The 12,573-nt window shown below is 40.8% G+C and overlaps 2 protein-coding genes across 2 annotated transcripts in view; both read right to left on the bottom strand.

Moving 5' to 3' along the window:
* The window catches only part of ASIC5 (acid sensing ion channel subunit family member 5), a 62,695-nt gene extending 53,282 nt beyond the window's left edge, over nucleotides 1-9,413 (bottom strand). Inside the window, exons 1-3 of the mRNA XM_075337794.1 lie at nucleotides 9,344-9,413; nucleotides 8,342-8,663; nucleotides 6,445-6,682 (exon numbers count right to left, since the gene is read on the bottom strand). Of these exons, the coding sequence (XP_075193909.1) occupies nucleotides 6,445-6,682; nucleotides 8,342-8,663; nucleotides 9,344-9,413 (630 nt within the window). The remainder of the gene's footprint in view (nucleotides 1-6,444; nucleotides 6,683-8,341; nucleotides 8,664-9,343) is intronic.
* CTSO (cathepsin O) overlaps nucleotides 8,585-12,573 on the bottom strand; it is a 121,698-nt gene continuing 117,709 nt past the window's right edge. Inside the window, exon 9 of the transcript XR_012750431.1 lies at nucleotides 8,585-8,663. The gene's annotated coding sequence lies outside the window, so the exon portion shown is untranslated. The remainder of the gene's footprint in view (nucleotides 8,664-12,573) is intronic.

The following is a 12,573-nucleotide window of genomic DNA, read 5'->3' as shown; positions in this document are numbered from 1 at the left end:
TACAAGTTACTGAGGGGACATATACATTACTGGGGGCTGGCATACAACTTACTAGGGGTCAGTGGGGGGGCATACAAGTTACTGGGGGTGTATATACACATTATGAATTAATCTTTATCCTAGCCAGGCTATATTTCTACCAGTCCAGTAAGTAGATCATTTCCGGGCCCGGCTCCGTCTGCGAGGGACCAGTCTAGGCAGTGCTGTGCGCCTGTTTTGTGACTGTGGATATACGTCTGTCTGAGTCTCTGCCGGGTGCAGACATTGTGCTGAGCTGCCCATGAGCAGTACAACCACCAATAGCTGATGCCCACCCGCCTGCCTCCAAAGCTCCTCTCTAATGGCTGTATTCAGCCAGGGGCACATGCAAGTTTAGCCAGAGAGAGGAGCAACAGAGCAGAAGGAACTGACAGTCTGACACTCAGCCTGACTGGGAATCAGGGGCTGCCTGGCAAATTTTTGCCTGGGAGGAAAGCACAAAGTAGTGGTCCCTATACTTATTGGCTCTGATTCATTAAAGAGGTGGTGCAAAACTAAATTTTAAATTACTCTTAAATCTCTGTTATAATCCGATGTTTTTTAATATACATTAATGAAAAATTCCCTAACTACTCTGCTATATTTTTTTTACCACTTCCTGTCTGATGACACATTGTTTGAAAATCCCCAATGCACCCTGGGATACTCAAACGTCATTAAGGGGCAGAGACTGTGGTTAATCTGTAGCCTCTACTCTCTCTCGCTGAAACAAAGCATCATCAGTGACCTCCATTTCAGGGGCGGGCTAATCCCTTTTCTACTTAGCATACACCAGCTGTCAATTCCAACAGATTCTCAGTAGAATCTTGTCACTGTGCACTATTTTTCTCAATGCACAATGAAAGTGCACTCCTTCGCCGACTCTGATCAGAAGTGACGTCACTTGCGGGGATGGCGCTGGTCTCTGCTTACTCATTCTTTCCTTACCATGTGCACTGACAGTGTGGTCTGCTGCCAGCTTGTCACTTCTAATCAGAGCCAGCGAGGAACTGCACTGTCATTGTGTACTGAGAAGAATTCTGCACAGTTACAAGATTCTACTGAGCATCCGTTGTAATTGACAGTCGGCATATAATCAATAGAGCAGGGACGAGCCCAGCTCCTGAAATGAACATCACTGATGACAATTCATTTGAGGGAGGGGGCAGTGGCTGCAACAGTGACCGGAGCCTCTGCCCCTGATGATGTCATGTTTGAGCCTCCTAGCATGCACTGGAATTTTCAAACGAAGCAACATCAAAGAGGAAATATAAAAAATAAACCATTTAGAGAAGTGAGGGAAGGATAGGAATTTTTTAATTACAATACTCTATATCAGAAAAATATTAAATTGCCAATTTAGATAGATATTTAGGAGTAAAATAAAATTTCATTTCAGACTAGTTCACAGCACAGCATCAAGCACATTTTCCAACCTTTACATTTTCTTGTCTTATCCTTAGGACAAGTCATTATCACATCTGGAGATCCATCTATCGGCCAACAATATAGCAGTATTAAAGCGTTGTACCATTGATGTCAATAGAACAACGCTGGAATACCTTCAAGAAACTCTTAAAAAAGTTCAAACCAGCGACATCCAAAGTAACAGTGCCCAACACTCGCTGAGCACCGCAGTGCCCGATGCTCGCTGAGTACGGCAGTGCCTGTCGCTCGCTGAGCACCGTAGTGCCTGCAAACAGTGGAAACAGCCGCAGCGAACAAACCAAAGAACTGAAGAGTAAACAGTACTAAAAAATAGTCCTACGAAAGTGTCTCACAGTAATTAGTGATACATTTACTGCCACCATAAAAAAAAATAAATTATACAAATCTATAAATATCTACATATGTTTTTAGTAATGCAGCAACAAAATAGTCATACAATTACCAATTAACACATACTACATAGTGTTACTGAACAACACGCACCATATCAAAACCAATAATACTACCATACATTGCAATATAATGCCGCCACACCATGACCAAATATTATATCACCACATAGAGTCTGAATATAAGCACTGTCCTGTTACTGAGCAAAGTCCACTGCACAAAGACCAGTGGGTTCACACCGCAAATCCCCCAGAAATCTGCAGTGTGTGAACTTGGCCTAAAGTAATGATGTTCTCCTTTGTGCCCCTCCCCACATACAATATAAATTTTCACATCTGTCTCCCCCATATAATGGTAACGATTATGACCCTTTTTATAGCCTTAGAAACTATAGTAACACTCTGCACATTACAAGGATAATACACAGTGATGTCACAGTACAGATGTAATACACAGAGTGATGTCACAGTACAGCGATAGTGACCACAGTGATGTCACAGTACAGGGGTAACACACAGTGATGTCACAGTACAGGGTTAGTACACCCAGTGATGTTACAGTACAGGGGGTAACACACAGTGATGTCACAGTACAAGGGTAATACATACAGTGATGTCACAGTACAGGGGTAACACACAGTGATGTCACAGTACAGGGGTAACACACAGTGATGTCACAGTACAGGGGTAACACACAGTGATGTCACAGTACAGGGTTAGTACACCCAGTGATGTTACAGTACAGGGGGTAACACACAGTGATGTCACAGTACAAGGGTAATACATACAGTGATGTCACAGTACAGGGGTAACACACAGTGATGTCACAGTACAGGGGCAATACACAGTGATGTCACAGCACAGGGGTAATACACATTGCTGTCACATCCCAGGGGTAATGCAAAGTGATGTCACAGTACAGGGGTAACACACACTGATGTCACAGTACAGTGACGGCTGGCTAAATACTTTTTTCTCCACTGTATGACCCAACTGTTCTGTTTAGTACTGTTGTGCATCTGTTCTAATAGTATAGAAAAGAATGCAACCAATCAAATTGACTCCATTATTCTGTATCAAATTAGATTTTATTTTTGAAAACAAATATAGGTGGTGAAAAGTGGTGTACCGTCAATAGAGGCTATGCTACTGCTATGGGGCCCGTGACCTGAGGGGGCCCGCGGTAGCTGTCCGCTGTGTATGCTTTCACTTACATACAGTAATTCCCAGCGAAGCTGCCCGGGGATGGTTACAAAGCAGCTGTTTAAAGCGGGCTTTACACGCTACAACAAATCTAACGATGTGTCGGCGGGGTCACGTCGTAAGTGACGCACATCCGGCATCATTAGTGTTGTTGTAGTGTGTGACAGTTCATCGCATACATGTCGTTCATTTCCTTAAAATTGCACGTCGGGTTGTTCAATGTTCCCGAGGTACCACACATCGCAGTGTGTGACACCCCGGGAACAATGAACAGATCTTACCTGCGTCCCGCGGCTTCCGCCGGCTATACGGAAGGAGGAGGTGGGTGGGATGTTTACGTCCCGCTCATCTCTGCCCCTCTGCTTCTATTGGCCGGCTGCCGTGTGACGTCGCTGTGACGCAGAACGTCCCTCCCACTCCAGGAAGTGGCTGTTCGCCGCCCACATCAAGGTCGTATGGAAGGGTAGGTACGTTTGACGGGAAATAATCGTTTGTGCGGCACGGTCAACAAGTTGAACGTGCCGCACATATGATGGGGGCGGGTACGATCGCATATGATATCGTATGGTGTAAAGCAGCCTTTAGGCCGCTGGGGTGCGCACTGTTTCAATAACTGCAGGCTGGCCGCAACATGGAGATGCAGACTCGCCCACTGTGCACACTGCGGGGCCTCTGCTGAAGAGGAGGGAGTTGCCGGGCAGCACCTTCTTCCAGTCTGGGAGCTGTGAGAGATGCCAGGAGGAGAACAGCCAATCAGTAGAGGGGACGGAGCATGTTCAGTACAGCACGGGAAAAAGAGAAGATGGTAAGAAAAACAGGAGGAGAAGAGAAAAGAGGGAGAAGGTGCAGAAAGAGCAGAGGAAGCAAAAAGAAGCAGAGTGCAGAAGGACCAGAAAGAAAAAGCAAAGGACAGACTCTGAACACAGCCAGGAGGACTCACAGGAAGTGCAGCAGGGAGGTGGGAGGCTGTCACTAACATGATGTCTCACATCACAGGAGCAGGTTAGTATTATAATGTACAAATGTCTGCCTGTAACACTACAGAAAGAAATTGCCCTGTAATGTGACATTCCTGTATTACCCCTGTACTGTGACATCACTGTGTGTTACACCTATACTGTGACATCACTGTGTGTTACCCCTGTACTGTGACATCACTGTCTGTTACCCCTGTACTGTGATGTTAATTTATTACAGATATCATTTCTGTATCTTTCTGGAGTAATTTGCTCCTTTTTTAGTGGCTTTAGGATTTGTAACTTATTTCCTATGTTTCATACTACTTTTAAGTTGCTTTCTTAACTCCTTCACAAAATATCTACGTCATATATCTTGTAGCTTGCTTTTCAAGTCCGCATCTTTCTCTGCACATGGTCGCTGATTTATTCAGCCGTCATGTGCCTCTAATAGTTGTGGCTGTTAACTAGTTAAATCTAGCTCTCAATCTGTTATTCCCTGCTTCCATCGGAGCACTAGTGAAGTAATCGCAGGGCGCCAATGGGTTGTCATGGTAGCTAGAGGTCAGCGTATGACCCCTGTGACTGTCCTGACAATCCTCCTGTGAACTCCAGCTGTGAGTCAGCATTCACAGAAGGTTATTTCTGCTATGCAAAGCAATTTGATAAATGCCAGCGGGGATCGCGCTACGATCACAGGGCGCTAATGGGTTGACGTGACAGCCAAAGGTCAACTAATGACCCTTGTCGCTGTCATGACTCATTTCCTGTGAATGGCGACAGAGCACCAGCGTTCACAGGAGAAGAGCATTTTTGCTAGAAAAATGAACCCCTTCACCCCTGGCCAATTTTCTGTTTTTTGTTTTTTGGGTTTTTTTGCTCCCCTTAATCCAAGAGATTTACCTTTTTTATTTTTATATCAATCTTGCCATATGAGAGCTTGTTTTTTGCAGGATGAGTTTTACTTTTAAATGAAACCATAAGATTTACCATATGGTGTACTGGAAAACAACAAAAAAATTCCAAGTGTGAAAAAATTGCAAAACAGAGTGCGATTGCATTATTGTTTTTGAGATATTTTATTCACCATGTTCAATGTATGGTAAAACTGATGTATTGGTGTGATGCCTCAGGTTGGTACATGTTCGTAGACACCAAACATGTATAGGTTTACTTTTATCTAAAAGGTTAAAAAAAATCAGAACTTTGTCCAAAAAAAGTGGGACACTTTTTGCATTATTTTCTGCGATCTGTAGCATTCTCATTTTTTGGGATCTATGGCTGAGTGATGGCTTATTTTTGTGTCTTGACCTGACATTTTTATTGGTACTATTTTTGCCCAGATGCTACCTTTTGATCGCCTGTTATTGCATTTTGTGCAAAATTTGTGGCGACCAAAAATGTAATTTTGGTGTTTGGATTTTTTCGCCGCTATGCCGTTTTTGATAAGATTAATTGATTTTATATTTTGATAGATTGGGCAATTCTGAACATAATTTTAAATGTACACATATTTGCGATAGAGAAATCATAAATGTACACATATTTGCTAACTCTTTAATTTTCAATGGAGTTAGAGGGGGTGATTTGAAGTTTTAGGTTTTTTTTATTTTTCTTAATCTTTTAAACCTTTTTATTTTTTCTTTTTTTAGTTTGATTTTACTAGTCCCCCTAAAGAACTATAAGGATCAGCAGTCTGATCGCTCATTTATTTCTGGTGATCACAGCTACACAGCTCAGAAATACTCACCTCTTGTCACTGGCAGTACTCGGCCAGGTGAAACAGGAAGTGAGTCATGTGAGCTACAGGAGTCATCACATCACCCTGTGGTACTATGACAACCATGAACTCACAGTGATCACATCACTGCGATGCTGATGGAGCCGGGTGAGTAAAGAAACAATCTGTGGTACAACTCATCCTTCATATAACAAGCCCTTATATGGCTATATTGATCGAAAAAGTAAAAAGTAATGGCTTTTGGAATAAGAGGAGGAAGAAACAAAAATGAAAAATGGAAAATTGCCTTGGGGTGAAGGGGTTAATCGATTATCCTAATATTACTGATTCAATATTATTTACACCTCTCCAACTTGTACACCTTTCTTCTTTAAAAAAAAAGATTTGGATATTTTTTCTGTGAAGAAAAATAACTTGTCAATTTCTGTGACTTTTATCTGTACAGAAGGCGTGATCCAACAAAACAGCAGTTCCTATTTATTACTAATGTTAAAGCTCAGATGGGATAATTAGATGAAATGTAGTTCAGTTTTTAATTAAAATATGTATCAAAATTTGATGATGGTTGTAAACTACACTGATGAGTTATGATTGGTAAATTAGTTTTTTTGCACATTTAATCATGTACATACTGTATAACTATCTTTCTTTCATTAGAAAGTACTGGAAGAAATGAGAGATTGTTTACCTCTGGGTAGCATGGAATGCCAAAAAAATTGCACTTTAATAATGTGCTGTTATTGATATAAAATCCATGGTTTTTTGTAAAATCCTTAATGCTGAAATTCTGGTTTAGTTGCAAAAAATCAATCACTTCCTGTAAATTGTCAGAATTTTCACCGTTATTCGAAAAATGAAGAACTGTAGACACGATGTTCCACATTAAAAATGCAATACTCAGATTATTAACAGCATTTGTTTGGTACCTAAACAAAATCAAGAAGATATAGATTGTGAGATAATTGCAGGTCAAGCAGTTGGGAATTACTATAATTAGGCTACATTCGCACATCCATATCACATGTCTGTGTGCTGTCTGTTTTTATTCCTTGGATAGACTGAGAACTTTTTCACACGTCTGTGTTTCCGGAATGTGTGGTGTGCATATTCAAACATGCCGGAGAAAAGAACACATGTAGACCCATTAAATTTAATGGGTTTGCGCAGACGTCCAAGTTTTCACACGGACCATTTGTCCGTGTGCGCCACACGGCGATATGTCCGTTTTTCTCCGGCAGCACAATTGTCACACGGACTGCACACTGATGTGATCTGAATGAAATCAGTATGACATGTACTGGAGAAAACAAAGGTGACATAAAAATGAAGAACTTTTATATTTACCTGTCTCCGGCACTGCTGTTACTTCCGGTGCCGCTTATTATGCTCATTGCACTGACCGTGGACCCGGAAGTAACAAAGGTGCAGGAGACAGTAGCCCTGGAGATGGGCAAGTATACCAGCTCATGCTGTCCGTGTGCTATTAGTGTAATTGGTGTACCCTCTAAATAGCTCAACATACATGACTGCCAACATGTTCTGTGACATACTGAAGTAGAGCATGATCGCCTCCCTTTGGAATGTGGACTGCAGGGCAGCATTCCAACATGATAACAACCCCAAATACATCTCAAAGATGATCATTCCCTTGCTGAAGAAACTGAGGGAACAAGTATGTCTCCAGACCTAAACCCTATTCACATCTGTGTGGCATGCTCAAATGGAAAGAAATGGAAAGTGGAGGGGTGCAAGGTCTCTAACATCCACCAGCTCCATGAGGTCATCATGAAGAATGGAAAAGGATCTAGGGGCTCCTGTGAAGCTCTAGTGAACTCCATACCCAGGACAATAATGGTAGCCATGTGAAATATTAACACTATGGGCACAACACTGAAGGTATGACAGATTGATACAATGTAAAGTAGGCAGTGTACAGCTTGTATAACAATAAGTGTACATTTTGGAAGCATACCATGTTATATATATATATATATGATATATATATATATATATATATATATATATATACATACATACATACATACATACATACACACACACACACACAGTATATATGCACAATACAAATGCAGCACTGTGTAACATTTTTGGCCTGGCGTGGAGAAGATTCTGCAAAGAAAGAATACTTTAAAGAAGAACAGAACTGTTAGCTATGTGGGCACGCTGAGTTTTTGGTTGCCGAAATTTCTGAGCCAATTCTGCATCTTTTGACAGGAAGAATACTGCATTTATGCTGTGCATTTTTGGTGCATGTTTGATGCGTTTTTTTACGGCGTATTTTATCCTCATACAGTATATCTAAAACATTTGAACAATACCTTCTCTCTTTCTATATATTACATATACAAGCACATACAGTACATTCATTGCAATGTGCAGTCCATTGTAATGGCAGACAATGCTCCTTTTACAAGTAAATGATCTCCAGTTTCTGACTGCTCCACATCTATACATATCATTAATCATTTATCTGATCTAATATGATAGGCTAATAATATGCATCTTAATTTGCTTAGCAATCACCAACAGCAATTGTTACATTGATATGAAGAATATACATTTACCTGTTTAAATTACAAAATGTCACAGAAGGGAATTCAATCTTGTCCATATATTGCACAGTGACTGAAGTGGTGGTCGGCCAGCTGAAATAATTGATAACTCGGATATAGACTTGTGTTAAAGCCGCAATGACAAAAATCAACACTACAGCACTCCAGAGCACTCTGCGGATTTGACCAGTTGCTCCAGTAGAATTACTTTTCACAAGGTTATGTAATCCATGGAAGGAGGTGGAAACAGCAAAATCACGGTTAAACTTCTGACGTTCTTCTACACATGGAGCTGAATGCTTTCTAATATAGGAATGTATCTTATACCAGAAGGCTAAAAGAAAAGTGACAATTATTATTATTTTATAGCAGCTGTCTGTAAAACTGATGCAAAATAATAACCACAACACATAACTTAGTGTACGCACAGGACTAGGGTCCCAAAAAATAATTCTGAGGACCCACTCTTCAATATGAAGGCTATCTGCTTGTCCACTTTTAATCACATTGAATGGTTTCCTAATGCCATTGCACACAATGATATTATTAATAACGTCCCTAATATCATTTTACTCTAGTAATTGGCCCCAAAGGGAACCTTTAAGGCCACCAAATAATTTTCTGATGAGCCAGTCTATTCCTGGTTCAAAGTGGTTATGGAGTGCACACTGTTATAGTCAAGGGTGAAAGTGAAGGACTGGTCATGGTGATCCAAATGAAGACATTGCTTTATCCATATTCTTAAAGTAGTTTTCGAAAAATTGAAAATAGCCCTCTGTCCACAGAATGGGGGATTACTTGCTGTTTGCTGGGGTTTGACTTTTGTATCCCACAGTGATCCTGACATGGTGTCTCAGAAGAGCTCCGTCTTGAATGGAGCACATGTTCCGTCTCCATTCCACTGAATTTCAATGGGACTGCTGGAAATAATCTGAGCACTCTGCTCGGCTTTCTCCAGCAGTCGTCCTGCAGACAATTAATAAAATTAAGGTTGAGCAAATGCAGAGTCCCAACCTTGAGGCTTTGGTGAAACTGTTCTGAGGATATTATCAATAGGGTATAACTTGCGTTTTGAGGTTGTCATGGTATCCAGGCCATCAGAAAAAAAACAAGGGGTGTAAATACAATAGATGCAGGAGTTGCCTGGGGGCTCAAAAAGTCTTTTTGGCCTATATGAAAAGACCAATGCTATTAAACACTTGATGATTGGGGGCCTTGTTGTAGATTTTGCATTGGGACCCACGAGCTTCAAGTTACACCACAGAGTACCACATTAGTACAAGTAATTAATGAGCTCCAAATGCTCCATCCATTTGGATCTTTCTTAGCAGTGCATCAATAAAGCAAATGAAGCCTAACACGAGGAGCCTTCTTTCTGCATCTCTCAGACATGTCTAAGTGTGTTCAATAAATACAAAACCCCCATAATTAGAATACTGTGCATGAAGCTGTACAGTCATAAATGGAGCACCGTGCATTCATCAGCTTTGATCATAATCTCTATTTACTGCAAATTAACAAGTACAACAAATTTAACAGATCAGGAAAACTTATAGCACAACGTCTTATTGTCTAATTTGAAATGCTACGTGTAGAAGACCTGCAGTGCCAAATCCTTATATATTCCTAGAAAAATAAATAATATGCTGGTATAATCACTTCCTAAATACAGGATAATTAAACTGAAACGTTTACATACCACCACCATTTTCATGAATATTCGACTTATTTGATTGATCCATTTTGCAGAGAAGAAGATGCAGAATGCATGCAATGTATAAGTTTAGGTGTATTTTTTATAGGAAGCCCTGTGGGGGCGGAGAAGCTATTACCTGTGCATAGCCCTGTTGTTAACCTTCCTGTGTTGCCATAGTGCACTTCCCATACTAATAGTGCAGGCCTAATAACACTAATGTTAGAGCAATAAAATCTTCTGATCTGAATAAATGCGATCAACAAAGTACAGCAGCAATTTCTACACTATTGTATGTTATAGACAAATCTCGTAGCTGCCGCACCTTGAGTGCACAGATAAAACTTCTACATTATAAAATGTGTCCTGGATTCTTCCCCTAAAATTTCCACTTTAGTAAAATGTAACTGTGTTTTCATGATCACTAATAACTGCCATGCAACAGTAATAAAAAACAAAAAATTCAACTCGGAATCAACAATGGTCTTGGAGCTGATAAAGCATGCTCGACAATTAGCATCAGAGGTAGGCCAAAGATCAGTAGGTAGCTACCAAGGGGGTGGTCATCCCGGGCCCTGAGATCATAAGGACCCACCCAGAGCTACTGCTACTTTTAACTGTTTGCCGTGCGCTCTCCATTCTACAGACCACAGGTTGATTCAGGCCTGCGGTATACACTGACAAGGCTGAAATGAGGAACAGTGTGAAGATATCCTCATGCTATGACTCTGCGTGCCCTGGCGAGATGACATCACCATCTTGATCCAGTCTGTCAGCGAACTTCTCAGAATCCATGGGTAGGTGAGTATAGGATGGGTTGTTTTTTTTTTTGCTCGTGGGGGAAATACTGGGAGCCATATTATAGTGTGGGGGAATAGTGGGGGCCATATTACAGTGTGGGGGAATACTGGGAGTCATATTATAGTGTGGGGGAATAGTGGGGGCCATATTACAGTGTGGGGGAATACTGGGAGCCATATTATAGTGTGGGGGAATACTTGGGGTCATATTAAAGTGTGGGGGAAATAGTGGGGGCCATATTATAGTGTAGGGGAATAGTGGGTGCCATATTATAGTGTGGGGGAATACTGGAAGCCATATTATAGTGTAAGGGAATACTTGGGGTCATATTCCAGTGTGGGGGAATACTGGGGGCCATATTATAGTGTGGGGGAACAGTGGGGGCCATTTTACAGTGTGAGGGAATACTGGAAGCCATATTATAGTGTGGGGGAATATGGGGGGCCATATTACAGTGTGGGGGAATACTGGGGGCCATATTGCAGTGTGGGGGAAATACTGGGGGCCATATTATAGTGTGGGGGAATACTGGGGGCTATATTACAGTGTGGGGAAATACTGGGGGCCATATTACAGTGTGGTGGAATACTGCGGGCCATTTTGCAGTATGGGGAATACTAGAGGCTATTATATAGTGTGGGGGAAATACTAGGGGGGACCTATTACAGTGTGGGGGATACTAAAAGCCATTGAATGACAGCATTCATTTTAGCACATACTGTGAAAAAAAGGCAACTCTGACATTGTTTTTTGGGAATTGTTTGTAACGTTTTCAATTTTCAGTCGATGGAGGCATGTGAGGAATTAATTTTTGAGGAGCAAGATAATGTTTTTATTGGTACTACTTTGACATAGATATGATCCTCTGTTACAGGACTTTTTTTGTATTGCAGAGACAAAAAGCAATTTAAGACTCATGTTTTTAATTTTTTTCTGCCAACAGTGTTTACGAATCATGTTAATTATTTTTACCCTTTGATAGTTCGTACTTATGTAAATGCGGCGATAGCACATATGTGATTTTTTAAAATTATCTTTAATGGAGGAATGGGGGGTAATTTAAACTTTTTTTGTATTTTTTAGAATATTCTTTTTCTACTTTCCATTGTTCGTAATGGTCCACTTCGAGGGGACGCACAGTAAATCAGAGGTGACACAGTGGGGGAGGGGGCCCACAGTAAATTAGAAATGACACAGTGGGGGAGGGCGCTCATAGGAAATTAGAAATTTACTTTTGGATGTCTCACCGTGTCACCTTTGATTTGTATGGTGGCCCCCTCCTCTAAAAATATTGCTGTGTATACATTAGGCTACAATCACACATAAATAAAAACAAAATTAAAAATTCTCTCTTAAAAATGAAAAGTTCCATAATACTATATTTTTTAAAATACATTAATGATTTTTTTAAAATAAAAGAAGAAAAAATGAAAAGAAACAAAACACCATAGTGTTTCCTTACCTTTATCACATAAGATAAAGGTTTAAGATATAACAATTCCACCAGGACTCCAGTACATGAGGGAGCCAAAAGGTTCCTCTTTCCCCTAAGAAAAGACTACTGGTATGAATGGCAAATGGTAGCGTAAGAGGAGAGCCCTGATCCAAATTCAGCATTTAGGCACGGAACTACGACTCTGAATGGGTTTCTGGCAATTAATAGTGTATGTGATGCTTAACAGAAGCACAAGAGGGAGCATCACTCCAATTTGTCGCACTGCAATAACACACAAAGAAATGTTTGCTAAAA

Source organism: Anomaloglossus baeobatrachus, chromosome 1, assembly GCF_048569485.1.
Source record: "Anomaloglossus baeobatrachus isolate aAnoBae1 chromosome 1, aAnoBae1.hap1, whole genome shotgun sequence".
Classification (NCBI taxonomy): domain Eukaryota; kingdom Metazoa; phylum Chordata; class Amphibia; order Anura; family Aromobatidae; genus Anomaloglossus; species Anomaloglossus baeobatrachus.
The sequence above is the reverse complement of the archived record's forward strand: the minus strand, read 5'-3'. Positions and strand labels throughout refer to the sequence as shown.